The following is an 18210-nucleotide window of genomic DNA, read 5'->3' as shown; positions in this document are numbered from 1 at the left end:
AACACTCCCTAAAAGTCTAAACTATAAAATTTTCATTTTATTTTCTTTCCAACAAGCATCCAAACAAAAAAGTTTAATTATATTGTTTTCAAATCATTCTCATCCCACACAAGGTAACAAATTTTAAACCATTTCTCGAATTTCAAACTACGAAATTTAAAATCATTAGTTAGTGCCTAGGGTACTACCGGATCAGATGAATTTAATAGACGTGGGTTTGCATTCCAACCTTACTTCTCCTTTCAAGGCCTACCCAAAAGAGAATCTAATGTTTCTTGTCACGAGAACCGTCCTGTGGATTACTTCACAACAAAACAATTAGAATTAGACTTGGTCGAGTGGAATGTATATAAGTTTTGGGAAATAGGTTTAAAGGCCATTGCGACACAGTTTCTATCATTGTTGATTAAAAGTGCAAGCTTTTAAAACTCAAGAACCAAAATCATATTTTACTGAAAAAAAAAAGAACCAAAATTTACCTATATTCCTCTAAATTCAGATTGAAAGATAAAACAATCGATTAGTTTTGAATAAGAAGGCTATCTCTTTTCTAAAAAAAAAAAAAGAAAGTTTTGAATAAGAAGACAAAACTAAGACAAAACTTTCTGGGCCGAAAAAACTACTGGAACCGACAAGAAAGAAAATAAGATGAAGAAATTAAAATACTAATACGAGGGATTATCAAAATTTTCCAATTCTTTTTGGTTCCGCAATCTGCTTCGTCTTCGTCCTCCCTCTGTTTCCATTCTCAGTAGAGATCAGAGGTATACGCCGGCGTTCTTATTTTCGACCTAAAATCAAAATCAAAATCAAAATCAAAATCAAATTCCACACTCTCGTATTTGTATTTTCATTCCGATCCGAACCCACCTCTGTACTTGCTCATTGCCCTGCGCCATCATCCAATCAATGAGTAATTGAAACCAACTTTTCTCCTGGGGTTTGATTTCAACATGTCTGCAACTTCGAGGGGTGGTAGAGTTACCATTACACTCGGCGGTAGCGGCCAGGTTTCGATTGTTCTTTCACTTTACTTGCTGTTGCTCATGTTCCATTCTTGATGTATTTTGTTTCTGGTTCTGCTGCGAATGGTTTCTCTTAATGCATGATGAATGTGGTTCTCGTTTGTTGCTTGCTTCAATGAGTCATCTCTATATGTGTCTATCCATCATGTTCTTTCCGAGAAAATGGGCAAAGTTAGAAACAAAAATTTGACTTTTGTTTTCATTTAAGTTACTCTGATTGAATAAGTCTGATTGAATCAGTGAAACGTTGTGTTGCTATTCCGTTGACTCTATTAAACCTTTATCTATCACTTTGTTCTGTAGGTAGTAAAAAAAGCTGGACCAGGTACCAATGTTTCCGTTTCTGATTCTGATTCATGGCCCGTGTCTGGAACTAAGCGGTCTGTAAGAGATAGATTGGGAAATAGCCTTGATAGTGATCTGTTTTATGGAAGCCAAGTCAATAACAAACGGTATATTGCTCTTTCCTTTTACTTTTCATCCACTGCCGTAAGTTATAACTTAGATTCTTAGAGTTTTCATGTTTGCTCAACTTTTGGTACTCCGATCACTCGATGATGATGATTAATGATTTCGTCTTAAAATTATTTGCAGTTTCCTTTGGTGTATTTTGATTGAGTGCATGAATAAGTGACGTTATTCACTTTAGGAAAACAAAATATTATTCGTAGAAAACTTAGAATTGCTAGTGATTATCAGAAATGTTGGGCTATTAATATGTGTTTTCATTTCTGGAGTCTGGATTTTTTTCTTTCAGTTCTCTTTTCTGCTTCTTTCTATTTTTCTGTTTTTTGCTCCCCTTAAGAATTTACACTTATTATTCATCTTCCTGGCAGAATACGAGGAGATGATGGTATGTCAAATTGGAGTTCTAATGGGTTGGATGGTATTGAACTTATACCAACCTAATTTTACTGTTCTTCATGCTAATGAACTTCTAATATAATCTCTAATTTCTTTTATTTTTAAAATCAGTGTCACACATTTGTAAAAATGACCTTCGATATAAACTCCTACAAAAAGATGCATTTAGACGTGCTCAAAGTGACAATGAGAGGTCGTTAGACCTTCGGGAGAAGCTACCTAAGGGAAACCAAGCCCCTATTCGTCATCTTGATTCACGACATCGAGATCCACCATTGCATGATGCAAATATCTTACGCCGTGCTCCTTCAAGTAGAACTGCAGATGATTTGCCTCAAAAGGACTCATTAGGAAGTTCTTATTCCTCTTGGACAATGGATAATTTAAGACAAGGATCACCGGCTAGAATTATAGAATCTTCAAGGCACTACTCTCTTCAAAGGGATGATGAGAAACTACAGAGAAGGCCAACTAACCTTTCATTCGAGAATGTCAAATCAATGAGCTACGCAGCCAAAGATGCTCACAATGCTTCAAGTTCTGTCAGTTCTGCAACTTTTATGACAAATTCTCTATTGCCTCCAACGTCAGCAAAGCCAGTGGCACCTCTTGTTCCCTTACATCCTCCGCCAAGTGGCATTGCACACAAAACCCTTTATCAAGTACAATCTATTTTTTATTCTCTCTACCATGTACTAAAATATTTTTGACCTTCTTTATAAGCAGCTGCTGCCTGTTTTGGTTGACTTGGTTTGTTATCATAGTTCTAATGTGTACATGTTAATTAATGTAATTGTTGTATGTTATTATAAGCTATTGATTTTTGAAGAAAGTTTAACTTCCATAAGATACATTATGTGACTATTAACTGTACTACTATAATTTATTTTGAGAAGCGAAGTGATAGTTAGAAGAGTTAGATTTCAGTAGTTAAACAACTGTATTCTTTCACCTTGAACGAAAAATAATTGCATTTCATGCTTCATATGTATAAACTAGAATAGTAGAATCAAATAGAAGCCTTACCTATGCTCTTGTAGAAGCTTTCTTGAGAACTTGACATGCTTGACGGGTCGTTAAATTAGATTAGCCATGGGAATCAGCTTTGGTTGATATGCCATGAAAAATTATTGAGGCATACAATATTAAACCTACTAGTATTGTTCAAAAATTTAAAAAATTGTTCAAAAATATCAAACCTAACTAGTAACATAGAAGGTTGTACGATTCAATTATTGGAAATTTTGAATGTTGACAAATGTTTTGGGAGTACATGCATACATATGTGTGTGTATATCTATATGTATATATTATGTATCATATATGTACGCCTATCTGTCTCTGTCTCTGTCTCTGTCTCTATATATATATCTTGTAGTTCCACACTTCTCAATTTACGTCGAAAGATATTACCTATAATTTTATTTTCTTAATCTTAGTTTCTTATGAGTTTTAGGTAATAAAGTATCTGATATCATTAATTTACCTTTTCTTTGTCTTGGAGTTTTGCTTGTATTGGATCTTTTAAATCTTTTTCCCATAAATAGGTTTAATTGAAAGAAAAGATATCTTTTTAACTTTGTAGGACTGGTTACTGCAACAGTTTCCTATTTTATTTTCACGTTCCCAATTTAACATATGAAATGTTTAACTTTGAAATTTGTGTTTCCTGTTTACTTGTTATTTACAGGGTGACGAACTTCAAAGTATAGATGGCGTGTTGCATTCTCTAGGATTGGGAAAATATTCCATTCTTTTTAAGGCTGAGGAAGTATGTTAAAATCTCCCGTTTTAAACTATTTTTTTCTGATGGCATATAGGGCATTGGTTTTCTTCTGTCTAACACACACGAACTTTTCCCTAATAGAATCATGTATGAGCCATATAGTTTTGATTGACTAATAGAGCTTCTTGCCCCAATTTATACAAAAGGGAAAAATAAATGTCAATTGTTATACCTTTGGTGCTCTCTATCTTCTTTCTACTTTGTATGTGAGTTGTAGCATGCATAATTTACAAGATAAGGATATTTTACCTGTAAAGTCTACTATGATCTTACCTGTCTATCTCTAGTTTTCCTGTGGGTGTTGGTTTGTGCGTCTTGCCAGTACATTCATCTTAGTCTTTAACCTTAATTTATTCAAGTCATCCATTTATTCAGTAGTGTTTAGCGACTGATTCTAAAACAATATCAGTTAGTTTCCTACTTTTACAGCAAGCTTCTATGTAGAAACTTGAGCTGCCGTGATGGCTGTTGTCTATGTGAACCCTACTGTATTGAAACTTAAAAGCTCACTTCCTCAGATTATTTTCACTATCGTTTCTGGTTGTGACTAGGGTAAGGGAGAGACTTAGACCTGTTGAAAAGTCTAGGAATTTTTTAACCATTCACTTTCTTATCTGCTTAATTCAATACAAAGTCTCTCTACCAATTATCCTATCACATTAATATTTGTTGTGACTTTCCTTGTCATCTATGGCCAATAGGAGTACTAGTGATCAAGTTTCCTGCCAATCTTTGGTTTATTAGGTTTTTATGATGCAGGTTGATATGACTGCCTTGAAACAAATGGGGGAAAATGATCTCAAAGAGCTTGGGATACCTATGGTATGGCTGTTGTTCTTGTTCTTCATTTCATATCTAGGGTTTAAATGTTTCTAATTACTATAGAGGTTTTGAACATTTTGTTCTTTGTTTTCCAATGAGAAACACACGCTTTTGTTCAGGAAAGAATGAGATCAAATAAAAGTTGCATAGAGAAGAATTATGAGAAAATATTTTAGACATTACCGACCTTGTAGTAGTTTCACCTATGATAAGGCTTAACCAGCAGGGCTCCTATGAACTAGTAGTTAGACAATTAGTAGTTAGTTTGTATTTACCACCTCTATTTTATTTTTATTCTATTTTTGTTTAGTTTTGTTGGGGCTGTAAACAGCTTTTCTTTATTAAAAAAGTGTCATATTTTCTTCTAAGTTCCCACAACTACAACAAACAAACATTCTATTCAGGTGAAATTTTATTGAACCCATCAGCTTGGGGTCTCTTGGTCCTACTGGCTTAAAGGCCTCAAGTTTAAACCTTCGAGTGAGCTTAACATTAAAAACTTTGATGTCTCCTGGGTCTAGGTCTTAGGGTGGGTGCCTTGAGTCTAGGAGAGAAAAGCTTGGACTCCCGGTTATTAAAAAAAAAAAATTGCCTCTAAATTACATTACAATACAAAATGTGAGTAAAAGATTCAGAAACCAGCGAGTGCAAGAAAAGGGAGTTTTAGTTGTCATCGCAACCATCATTCTTGTAAGAAACAAGAGTGTCCACTTTGTGAATCTTGGTATCAAAATAATGGCGACATAAGATTCAAGTACCGTTGAAAAGGACCTCACAATTTGTGGATTAGGAATCAGTTTGGCCACTCTTGACCCATGTAAATGGAACTGCAAGATCTTTATTGGTTTATGTTAACACATTAAATACACAGGGTTCATCGATGCAGGGCCAGTGATGCTTGAAACAATTTGTCTCATAATTGCTTGGGTCTATCTCATTATTTTTCACCTTTGTAACAAGGGCTGTTAGTTGTTAAGTTAGGGTGCACCAATAGCAAATATATACAATAGTGGGAAGTTTGTAGAATACTCTTTTTTTAAGGAAAAAGACCGCTGAGTACCTATTGAATCGAAAGGAAATGTCTAGATAATAGGTTATAGCTAGGTCAGATATTTTTTAGGTGATTGGATAAGATTGAGGGTGGTTGCAAATAATTGGTGCATGCTTGTATCTTGCTTGCACTTTAGCATAGTGCAAAAACAAGCCAAAACTTGGCATTGTTTGGGCTAACAGATGTTGTCAGCAAGTCACTTGGTAGGTCAATTGTGTCTTTGGGAGTATATTGACTGTTGCTGAGCTGTACAGGAATGCCGGATGGCACTTAGAAGTTAAAAGGGGCGTGTGCAAGGTTGAGAAGCAGCCAACACGTCAATAGAATGGTTAATGGTTAGTTTGGTATTTTGTCAAACACCTGCAGGTGTAATCGTTTCAGGCCTTGGGGAGTGTTATTCACTTTACACCTTTGTAGAGTTTAAACCTTTGGATAGGATTTGCCCTGGGTAAGTGAGTACTTTGAGCATTGTGCCTTGCACCTCCAGTATTGCATGCTAGTATTGGAGCATAAAAAAATTTGAGTTAAAAAATTGACTCTACAACAAACCATGAGTTTGAGAGAGGAACTATTGGGAAGGTTTGGCCTATGGCTTCCTGGAACTGAGATATATGGAATTGAATGGATGGATGAATATAATGGTAAAAGTAGCTTTGTTATGGAACTCATATGGTCAATTGATCGATAAGGGTTGAAAAGTTGAGGGGCCAACTAAGGATTGATTTGTTTAGAAAAGGATACTTGGCTATATGGATACAATTTGAGATACAATCAATTCCCCAAAGTGCTAGGCCATCGGTTTATTCATGTGCATTAGAGAGAGTTTTTTTTTTTGTGGGGGGGGGGGGACCTAGGGACGTTGGCAAGGGTTGATACTTTTGGGGCCACTTGTAACTAGGTGACTGTAGGGAGTAGAGAAATTGTGTGTGGAGTAGTATAAGTCTAGGGGGGCTTTCGCTACTAGGAGTTGTTTTAGGTCTTGGGGGTATGCTGTTGTTAGTAGTGAAGAAAAGGCTCTCGGAGTAGGGGAACTCTATGATCTATGTACCCTCTACTTGTGGAAAAGTAGAGATGAATTCTATTACATAGCTAGGTCATGTTTAGAGTGTTTGCCATTGTCAATCTCAACCATCCTCTCGATGTGTGAGACTTTAACTCAATTAGGGTGCAAACTCTTTTCAGATCATATGCCAACTGTTTTTGAAACATCTCCAGTCATTTTGGTAGACAAAGATAGAATTGTTAGAGTTGGTATTCCTTTTTCTGAGTACAACAAGTGGGGAATAAGAATATTGCTGAGTTAAGTTTATGTTGGATAGAGTTGGTATTCCTTTTAGAAGAGCATAATTGAACGTTAGTGTCTAGTTTTATGTCAGTGAACTCAATGCAGTCAGTTATGGCATGCAGTCTTTATTTTGCAGCAATTAATCCAGTGCAGCTACGAAAGTTGGATTACAGCTCCATTATGTAAGGATGGGAGGAGGGGCTTGTCCACACAATACTCAAATATCAGTGTGATTGGCATTCTGGCTAAAATTTGCTTTCACCAACCATTGAGCTCATTGCATAACGATGATATAAGCAGATTTCCAATCCTTGATATAATTTTTTTTTTCTGGGGATGAAAAGTAGAGCTTTCATTGAGAAAAGTGAAGGAATACAAAAGGATCATAAAAACGAGAACAACAAAAGGGAGCCAAACTAGAGGAACAGGCTCCAATTGAGTCATATCAAACCTAGAGAGTAATTATGTAAGTTTTTGGACACCAAGGTCCAAAGGGAAAACATGAAATTGAACAGGACCTCACACATCATCCCAAGATTTCTCAACTCCTCTAAAAATCTGCTATTTATCTCGGTCTACAAATCCCATAAAACAGCTAGGCACCCTGCTTGCCACAAAAACTGACCCCTATCCCTAAACGGAGGGTGATGAAGAGCAGGCGAACTCTAAAAGCATGGTGATGAAGAGCAGGCGAACTCTAAAAGCATGAAGCACAAACCGTCAAAGTAAACTAATAAGTCGAAAAGAGATTATCGAGATCCTTAGTGACTCTCCTATAAGAATATGACATTGGGGCTTGCTCAAAGCAGAAAAATGCCAGAAGACCGTCAAAGTAAACTAATAAGTCGAAAGGAGATGATCGAGATCCTTAGTGACTCTCCTATAAAGAATATGACATTGGGGCTTGCTCAAAGCAGAAAAATGCCAGAAGATGCGATCCAAAGTATTAACCCTACCATATAAGATATGCTAGTAAAAAAATCTAATCTTCTTTGGAATCTCAAGAGGGGCGACATGAGAAGAAGCATTTGTAGGAAAACCCTTCTAAAAGATTAGGGGACCACAGATGAGAACTCCTCCCCCCTGGATTAACAACAAAGTTCTCCAGCAAGGCTAACAATACCACGAAATCCGACGTCTCCTTACCGGATAAAGGGCGATAGAAACCAAGATCAAAGTAGAATTGCTGGAAGGGAAGACTGAAACCATCAACTGACCCCTCATGGAAGGAATGTGGTATAGACGAGGGAATAAAGAACAAAAAGGATGATCGCCAAGCCACCTATCCTCCCAAGGGTAAGTATCAGTCCCATCCCCACCAACAATGAACGAATGAAGAAAAAGAGGGGAAGCTAGACGAGATGGCTACCCACGTACTCTTGTAAGTGCCTCTAGAACCCCCACCAAGCACCCATTCAATGGGATGGGGACCATAACCATAAAAATTTGACTCTTGTGGAAAACACCATAACCGTTTTCCCAGAAGGCCTCATTATGCAGTCTCAAGTTGCCTATTTCCAATTCCCCTTTATCCAAAGGCTTACTCACCTCACCACTCCCAATTTGACTAAATGAGCCCGCTTCCCTTCATCGACTCCTTCCAAAAGAAGGGAAGTAGGTCGGAGTTCCGCTTAGAACAGATTAAATGGGAGTTTATCTCTCTCCCTTAGAAAAAAAAACATTTTTTCCACAACAGGAGCCCGTAACGACAAAACTCCCTTAGGCCCTATTTACTTCAAGGGAATAGGAATCAAGGAATGGGAATAAATAGTGGGACCCACCTCAAATTTGGGAATCACTCCTCAAACAAAGTTGCAATCTCATTCCTCTCACAATAGGTGTTCAATCCCATTCTATTCCTTATTTCATGGGACCTACAATACTTTTTTTTTTAATTGTTTTACTACCTAGACCCTTTCTCTCTCATGATTCATTCCATTCCTTATTTCGTGGGACCTACAATACTTTTTTTTTTTTTAATTGTTTTACAACCTAGACCCTTTCTCTCTCATGATTCATTCCCCTTTTAGGGTTCTCTTTTGGCTACCCCTTTTTGTGCCTGAAAACCAGAACCCCCAAGCTCTCTTCCTCTCGATTTGCACCCTCCCTTGCTTCTCCGCACACTGCAACCCACAGTGAATAGCAGTGATAAGTCAGAATTGACGACGACACCCCCTGAATAATAGCATCCACGCGACCTCTCCATCTCCGGCGAGCTCAGCCTCACGGCAACACCCATGACAGAGGCAGGCAATCTGTAGGTCATGACTAGGCTCGAATCCCTTGGGAAAGCGGAAAAGATTGAGTTGGAAAAAGTAGTCTGTCTAACCCCTGATCAATGTAAAAGGCTTCTTGTTTTATTGCAGTCATTGTACTTTTAATGATGAAGTTATGAATTATGAAGAACATCTCAGCTAGAAAAGCTTAACGCAGGCATTCTCTGACAAGCTGGGAATATTTTACCATCCAATTCTGAAGGGAGTTTCATTTCTTGTTAATGGCTTTTCAGCTTCTTTCTTCTTTCTGTAACTTATTTGTTCCTTTTTGGACTGTTCAACTGAGCAACTACTTTACCACAAAGCTTTAATGGCAGAACTAAAAGCAGTTTGCCATTTCCATCTTCTGTTCATGTTTTATTTTGTTACTATTAAATAGAATGATGCAAAGTATAACTAAAATTATTTTAAGTAATATAATACAGTTTTAAATTAATTACAAATATATAGGGGTATTCTGGTAATCATAATATGTTTGATTCCGATTCCAGATGGAATTAAATAACATAAATTAGTTTCTAATTCAGATTCCAGATAGTTTCAAGTATACAACATCAAAGGAATAATACTTCTATTCCCATTGATCTCATTCCGATTGATTTTCATAATTCATCGTCATTCTGATTTTTGGTTAGTAAGAAGGGCCTTAGTATGCACTAATAGAAGCCCCAGGTATGAGAAAGGGAAGGATCTTACCTTGCACCCCACCATAGACGCCCACCTGGCCAACTTAGATGCATCATGGCTAATGCCTAAAATAGAACGTTTATTCCTATTAATCTTTAGACTCGAGATTAACTCACAGAACTTAAGGAGGCAATTCAGATTAATAAAGGACTCTTCCCTACCATAACAGAAAAAGATCAGATCAAGGATGTTGCATGGCACTATGCTCCAATTGAGTACCTTGACACTCGAATAACTTCTCCCGAACTAAACTTGTAAAGATTTTGATCTGGTTGTATGGTAGGCCATGTAGGTGAATAACCTCCCTAAGATGAATCCAAGCCACCATAAGAGTAGTACACGAGTGTTTAAGCGGAATAAAGTGGCATTCTTTTTTGAGGCAATCAAGTACCATGAGTATTGAATTGTAACTATTGGATTCATGATAGCCGATAGATAGGTAATGGATGAAATCTATTGAAAAAATAAAAATATTATGGTGCTTGTTAGGAATGGGTATAGGTTGTAGTAACCCATAGGTATGCCTGCTGACAATTACCATCCTAGTTTTTATTTTATGAGTAACCTGAGAGGTCACAAATCTCTTCTTCAAGATTGGAACAAAAAGGATTTCAGCCAAGAAAGAGTTGATGGCTATTATTGAAGATTCAATCAGGACACTCTGCATTTATTTTTTTTAACAGAACATTCTGTCACTATCTCCGGCAAACTAATGCAAAACGTGACTCTATTGATTCCCTCTTATAATGATTGGACCCTTGGGAGAAAAAGCATCCTTTCCATCCCAGGCATTGACTTCGAAAGAAAATATTCTGTGGGTCGAAAAATGTAAATTTAAATGGAATCTGGAGGAGATGAGAATAATAATTTCTTCCATTGTTTGCTCTCTACTAGGGGATGAAAGAATCTTATTGCTGAAATTCTTTCTAGTCAGAATGTTCTTTAGTTAATGATGCAGACATTGAGAATGAATTGTTGTTATTCTTCAAGTCGGTCTTCTCTACAAGTGATAGACTATTTGGGTTCCCTGCCAACTTAATTTGGAGTCCTATGTTTGTGCTGGACCAGAATGCTTTGGAATGACATTTCGACGAGGAGGAGCTTAAATGGGCTCTACACAACTTTGGTACCAACAAAGCTGCTAGGCTTTGATGATTTTATCCCATGACTAATTTTAACACAAAGGAATTTATTTTGTATAGATAATATGTAATTATTATTTTATTAACTGTGCCTCGCCCCACTTAGGCAATGCCTTTTTGTCATCTCTCGTCTTATGGCAATAAAAGAGACTTGTATTCCTTAAAAGGCGCCTTACTGTTTGGAAACACTAGGGAAGTTAGTGTAAGAAGAAACGTTCGTCAGGGAAAAGTTAGAAAACAATCCTGATCTGTTTGAAGGTTATTATAGGTCCTAGTGGAAAAAGCAGGGGTTCAGGGATTGAGCTTAGAAACTGCGTAGAGAAAAAGATAATTAAAGATATTGCATATTGGAAGTAGCAGTACAGATCTCAATGTTTGTACAATATAGAGAATAAATTGAAATTTGATCTGGGTAAAATCCAAAATAGAAAGACAATTTGTTTCTTTATCTAAACCTGAAAGATTATAAAAGCAGCATTAATGGTAAATGTCTACGATGGAAAACTTAAAAAAGTAGGGACATAAATAAAGTACTTAAAATTAAAACCAGCTTTAATTAAAGTAAAAACTCAAATCTCAGCAAACTTTTTCCTTTTTATTTTTTATTTTTAATTTTTAATTTCTAAGAACAAAAGAGTCTGTAAATTTTCAAACATGTACCATAGCCGAAGCGCTCCCTCTCTCTACTCATGATGTCATGGCTATTGTCTTTCTGATCTCCTATTTCATGTTTGTACATGATATATTTTACCATCTAATTTATTCTGCAGAATAATATATCTTAGGATCCAATTTAATAAGCAAAAGCAATTACTATAATTATTATTCTTTTTTATTTTTTATTACTTTAAATGGAGTGCATACTGCATAAATTTTTTATGTTAGGTTGAATATTTTTTGAACATTAAATGGGACTCCCCAAGTTCTCATCTATGTCACAACCCTCTCCAATTAGCATTTGATATTTCTCCCTTTTGGAGGAAGTTAGCATTTTTATGTTCTTGTGAGTTATAAGACGTGAGATTTTATGAAGGGTTTATATATCAATATATATCTATATATACATATATATATAATTTCTATCATTTACGTTCTTGTATCATTGGTTGTTGTGAGATTTATGATCACCATGAAGCTTATTTGTTAACTTCAGGGTCCTAGAAAGAAAATTCTTCTTGCGATTGCTCCACGTTCCAAGCGACAACTGTGATCGTTATTCTTCTAGAGGAAGTATCGCTTTCATTGGCAGTTTTAACACCAGTGCTGATATCTCGAAGACCCGAGACATGATAGTGTATTATCTTTAGATGTTAGTGGTAAGAGAGAGGTTCTTGGATCTCTTGTCGTATCATTTTTATTTAGACCAATGGCATCCTAACAATGATAGGAAGGGTATAACTTTTGTTTCCATCCCCTTTCACATACATTCATGCAAAATCAAAACATTCTCAAAAACATTTTTTTGTGCACCACCATCGATACAATTTTTTGCTCTCCCCATGCATTATGATGAAGCCTGGCATAATAATGTCTCAAATTATAGTAAGGTTTAAGTTTAGATAGATTTGTATGTTACCAAATTCTTAATTGGACTTGGGATCATTGCTTCTGCATAAGAAAATTGTGCTCTAGATTTGTTGTCTCTAATCTTTCTTTTACCTTTCAGGACTCTGAATTCTAAGATTGTTAACCCTTCCTCTCTTGTACTTTACGACTTGGTTATGTGATTTTTATCACCTTTTTCTTTGGGTGGAAAACATCATATATAATTGGTTCTTTACCATATCATTTTCTTTTGATTGTAGAATAAACTCCACGTTGGTCTTTACAGGTATGTTCTTATTCTGGCTATGTTTGAGAGTACTTTTAACCATGAAAAAATGGTTGAGGATGTAAAGTATATAGCTATTGACTAAAATTATAAAGCACAAATGCTCATTTTGATTATATTAAAAATATGATTTATGAAGGACACAAACATGACTTTAGCCACTTAACCAACCATATGAAGAGTCTTAATTTTAACGATTTTAATAACTTAATCAACCATATGAAGAGTCCTAATTTTAACGATTTTAATAACTCTGGTGCAAGTGTATACTAATCGGGTAGTAAGTGAAAAAAAAAATCGAATCCACGGGGATTTAATAACTAAACACTTAACTTTCACTAAAGTAATGAGTAACAAAAAAAAATATGAATTGGGTTATCCTAAACTATTTATAAAATGAAAATGCTTAATAACACAAGTATAGAAAATCTAAGGACTATGAATCAGAGGAAACACCCAAAGCAACTATGAAAGGTCGTAAATGTTAGCTTTATGCCTTCAATCGAAGTAAATATTTCGATGATCACAAGTAAAAACTAATTCAATGATCACGAATAAGTAAAAACTAACCATTTGAGTGTTTCAAAGTATCTATAGTGTAGATGACATGCGGTGCTTTCAATCTCCACAATTCCATTTCCACAAATTTCTCTCAATCTCATCAACCACTCTCCATCTCCATAATTTCTCAATCTTCACTAATTTCTTTTAATCACCATAATTATTTTTATTCATTTTTACTTATTCTTCATCTTAATCTCCACCACTCATCTTTTGTTTTACTAAATTGAATGACCAATTTTCATCATCGAAAATCTATTTAAAGCCACAAAATTTCACTATTCACCACACCAAATATCAAAGTAGATATTTTTCTCTCTTCAAATTCTTCTCTCAAGTTTTGCAAAATCTTTATGATCCCTCACATAACTTGATCATCTCTTGTGTGAGAGATACATTAGATTGTGACCTTTTAGCCATTACTGTAGTACAAAATTTGTGTTTTTTTTTTGTGATTTGTATTCTTCTTTTAAATTGGGTTTTGTATTAAGGTGTGGCTACACCTTGGGTTGTGAGAAGACACAATTGATTGGATCTTGAACCAGTAAAAAGAATTGTGGGTTTTTCTTTAGTCTAAGATAAAAAAAAATGGTCAATTGGTTTGGTTCTTACCCAAGAAGAAGTATTGGGGAGTGGAGTGGGAATTTCCAAACCACTATTAAAATTCTCGGTGTCAGGGAGTGGAGTGGGAATTTCCAAACCACTATTAAAATTCTCGGTGTCACTCGTTCTCTTCTCTCCTCATTTTTAAATTCGGTATTTACTACTTTGAGTTATTTTGCTAGATTGTATATAGGTTTAGCTTAAATATTTTGTTCAATAATTCTTCTTCTTGTTAATATTCTTTTGTTGATGGCATAATTGGTTGTTACCTTGAATTTTTTTTCATGAGACAGCTTGAATTTATTTTTAATTAAAAAAATGGTAAGCAATCTTATTCACCCCCTCTAGCGTTACCAATCGATCTTATAGTAAAAAATTGGGGGTTATATTCTGTTTCTATCTTATTACTAATTAATGCTCCAGCGAGAAGTTGTTTAGAGTTGCTAGTCAAATAGACGCAGTACCTTTCCAGATTACCTAGATTTTTCATTAACCAAACCCCCATTTGAGTTAACAAAATATTAGAACAGTTTATAGCTATATTAGGTGAGTTTTATCCCTAAGTACCCAAACTCCATATTAAAGTCTCCCTCGCCTTTGTAGGATCGAATGACAATACTAGAGAGTGGTGAATAAGGTTGCTTACCAATTTTTAAAAATTAAAAATAATTTCAAGGTAATGAACAAATATGCAATCAATAATAGAAAATTAACAAGAAGAGGAAATATTGAACAAAATATTTAAGTAAACCTATATGCAAACTACCAAGATTCAAAGTAGATAAATACTGAATTTAAAAGAGAGAAGAGAAGAGAGTGGTGATACCGAGAATTTTTATAGTGGTTTGGAAATTCCTACTCCACTCCCCAAGACTCTTTATTGGGTATTTTACTGCAGTGGCTCTCTTACGGGTGAGAACCAAACCGATCGACCCTCTTTTTGTCCAAGGCTAAAGAGAAACCCAAGATTATTTTTACTGGTTTAGGATCCAACCAATTTACTTTTCTCATAACCCAAGGTGTACCCACACCTTAATACAAAACCCAATTTGAAAACAAAAAATTTTTCTTTTGATAGTTGGTGTGTGGAATGGTGGAATTTAGTGGCTTGCGATGATGAATTTTGGCCATTGGATTTAGGGCAACAAATGATGAATGGTGTAGCTTAAGAGGTGAGGTAAGGAAATGAAATGAAATGAAAACATAATTATGACGATTAAAAGAAATTAGTGGAGATTGAGAAATTATTGAGATTAGGAGTGATTGAGGAGATTGAGAGTGATTGGGGAGATTGAGAGAAATTGGTGGAAATGGATTTGTTAGAGATTGAAAGTGCCACATGTCATCTTCTCATTTGTTCGATTGTTGGATGCCATGTCAGCATAAGTATGTCCTCTTGATGCCACATGTCAACTTCTGAGTGGTCCACTTGTCCATGTCACCCACCACGTAGGATTTGTCCACTTGTCCACGTCACCTGCCACGTAGGATTTTTCTCCTGACTTGTTTTGACCATAACTTCTTCGTTTAAGCTCTGATTTGAGTGATTTGACAGGCGTTGATTTTGTCTTTTCAAGCTTTAGCTATGGATACTTTGAAATAGTCAAATTGTTAGTTTGTACTTGGTTTGTGATCATCAAAATATTTGGTTTGATTGAAACAATAAAGCTAATAACCTTATTACAACCTTCTAACTCATAATAAGAAGCTAGCTAAAAAATTTTGATCAAGCATCTTAAACTTAAAAGAAAATAAACGTAGGCTTTAATCAAGCAAAACAACTTCATCAACTAGAAAATCAATGTTTACAAGCAATGGTTCATAACCTCATTAATGGATTTAGCTAAAAAACGACATTAAATGACAAAAGGAAGAAAACATAAAACCAGTTTGGTTAAGACAAGGAAAGAAGAAGAAAATAGAAGAAAACAAGGCTTACTCGGTAAGCTTGTGCTCTCTCTCTCCAGCTGTCTTGTTCAAAAATGCTCATTTCATGGTACGATTCTTCTCCTTTTTGTCTCTATAGTTGGTTTTGGGATTGATGAACGAGAAATCACAAAAGGGAGGCAGCTCCCTCTCAATGCATTAATTTATACTCTCTTTAATTTTAGGGCAACAGTGGAGGGGTATCTAAGGTCCAGCGAAAAATTAGGTAAAATAACTTTTACTACATTTTTTCCTCAAGTAAAAAGTCTTCTGTTGTTTTCTACAGCTCAACTACCAGTGTTAGCTCTGATGCTCCAGCATCACCTACGGGAGCAAATAATCTTGAATGAGTGGTTTTCTTCATGAATTTTCTGATTAGCACAAAATATGATCCATCTTCGAAAATTCAATTTCTAAACCTGAAACACTTATTAACAGAGCTAAATCATTCAAAAACTCATCTATCCAAGACAAAGTTTCACCTGAAATCATTCTCTTACGAGGAGTTATCACTAACATAAAAGGAGATACATGTAACTCTCAAGAAAATGAAAAAACTCGTAACCTACCAAAAATTAAAAAGCCTAAAAATGCATAAACTGGGAAATAATTAAAGGGTCGTTTGTTTCGTAGGAATCTGAGATTTCCGTTGGACGGGCATCTGGATTCCCACGTTTGTTTTGAGAGAATATAGGATATCCAGGAATCTTGAGATGTCCAAGCATCATAGGATGCCCGTACGTTAGGCATCTTACGAGCTTTGGATGCCCTTTTGAAACACGGGTCTCCAAGATTCCCGTGTTGAAGGCATCCACTTTTTACATTTTTGTCATTCATTTTTTTCTTCACATATTTTCTTTCATCAAATTTTTAATTTTTCCTAAAAAATTTCTTTTATTTTTTATTTTTAAATTTATAATTAAGATAAATTAATATAACAAATTTATGCAATTAAGTATATTTGTACATTAGATTAACATATAAAATAAATTGCAATTAACTTATATAATATATCCATTTATTTTTAATACTGTAAAGGAATCACATTATAAATATTTATGATCATAACTATATAATTTTAAAGTTACATTTTTTATGACCAACATTCATGTCATATTTTTCCTCCTAAAAAAATATAATGTGATGATATAATAAATAAATTACGCAAGATAGCATAAATTATATGTTTGTCTTTTTGGAAAACTATTAAAGTTGAAAATGAAATTTATATTAAATTAATATGAATTAATTTGTTCTACAAAATAACATATAAAAATATAAAATTATTAAATTAATTAAAATAAATCTATTATATTAAATGAATTTATAAATTATATAAGTATTCATAAGAGTATTTTTGGAACATTCTATAAATTTAACACCTCCCCCAGAATAAATTTTGCAAAACAAACGTGGCTATCCAAATATTCACAGATATCTTTATAATTTTTCATACGAAACAAACATGGTTATCTAAAGATGCCGGACATCTAAAAATCCGAGCATTTCAAATTTCAGACATATATAGATGTCGGACATCTACGTTCTCGAAAAACAAACGGCGCCTAAAATACTTTCAAAATACTTAATTAAAAACAACATTGAGCCATTTTGACTTCTATTGACTAGTGTTTGATTAGGTTTGGAAACTCATATACCATCTCTTTGCTTTAACATTATGTGGGTTAATCCCAAAATATTATATTTGATTATACTCGTTGTCAGTTGGCCAACTTAAGGAAAAACGAATTGGTTGACTATTGAGTGCAACCCTGTAACGAGATCGACGAGAAAAGCTTGATAAATCAGATGGAGTTCTGTTGTCTACGGATTATGTTACTAATTCTTACATGTGCAAGTGTACACAATCGTCGCAGCAAGTAACAAAAAGTTCGAATCCACAGAAACTAAGTGCCCAAACACTCAATATTCACTTAGGAAATCAATGCAATAAACTAAATAATTTTTCTTTTGAGTAAATGCTAAAGTGAACAATAATGCAAGCAGTTTAAATATATGTTATCAAACACATTAAATTTTCACTAGGACTAACAAACATTCACAATTAGTAAGTAACTTCTTATGAAAATAAGGGTGTAAGGGAGAGAGAACAACGACTCTTCCTGGGCTACTCTAACGATGCTGCAGCATTAATGGAGTGAATGCAGTGGTCAAATAGACAGGATGCTTTTCCAAACACCCCAGATTTTCTGCCATTAGAGTTCTTAGACAAACGATAACAACATATATGGACAGTTTTTAACCAAGCTAGGTGGTGCTTATCCCTAAGTTCCCACACTCTAAACTCAAGTAGACTCTAGCTCGAGATGAAGTTTTTTCGCTCCCTAATA

General features: G+C 34.9%; 1 protein-coding gene across 3 annotated transcripts; it reads left to right on the top strand.

The window, feature by feature from the left end:
* Nucleotides 1-606: 606 nt before the first annotated feature.
* Nucleotides 607-12407, top strand: LOC111018519 (Sterile alpha motif (SAM) domain-containing protein). 3 transcript variants are annotated; one of them, XM_088127762.1, is made up of 7 exons: nucleotides 607-1010; nucleotides 1329-1477; nucleotides 1862-1878; nucleotides 2001-2551; nucleotides 3580-3660; nucleotides 4420-4497; nucleotides 12092-12407. In XM_088127762.1, exons 1-7 carry the CDS (start codon nucleotides 954-956, stop codon nucleotides 12146-12148), a joined length of 990 nt encoding a protein of 329 aa, XP_087983888.1. In that variant the 5' UTR covers nucleotides 607-953; the 3' UTR covers nucleotides 12149-12407. The 3 variants fall into 3 exon arrangements, with proteins under 3 accessions (XP_087983888.1, XP_087983887.1, XP_022150322.2); XM_088127761.1 differs by having other exon boundaries at nucleotides 609-1010; nucleotides 1862-1911; XM_022294630.2 differs by having other exon boundaries at nucleotides 613-1010; nucleotides 1862-1911; nucleotides 4435-4497.
* The last annotated feature ends 5803 nt before the right edge of the window (nucleotides 12408-18210 follow it).

This window comes from Momordica charantia (genome assembly GCF_013281855.1).
Source record: "Momordica charantia cultivar OHB3-1 chromosome 8 unlocalized genomic scaffold, Mcharantia_2.0 BLBB01000008.1, whole genome shotgun sequence".
Taxonomy (NCBI): Eukaryota; Viridiplantae; Streptophyta; class Magnoliopsida; order Cucurbitales; family Cucurbitaceae; genus Momordica; species Momordica charantia.
Note: the sequence above shows the minus strand (reverse complement) of the source record. Positions and strands in the feature narration are given on the sequence as shown.

Excerpts from the sequence above, each read along its gene's own strand:
- LOC111018519 (XM_088127761.1), top strand. The coding sequence starts at position 954 with ATGTCTGCAACTTCGAGGGGTGGTAGAGTTACCATTACACTCGGCGGT. Across the intron at positions 1,912-2,000 it reads GAGTTCTAATGGGTTGGATG|TGTCACACATTTGTAAAAAT; the intron begins GTATTGAACTTA and ends TTTTAAAATCAG. Across the intron at positions 2,552-3,579 it reads CACACAAAACCCTTTATCAA|GGTGACGAACTTCAAAGTAT; the intron begins GTACAATCTATT and ends TGTTATTTACAG.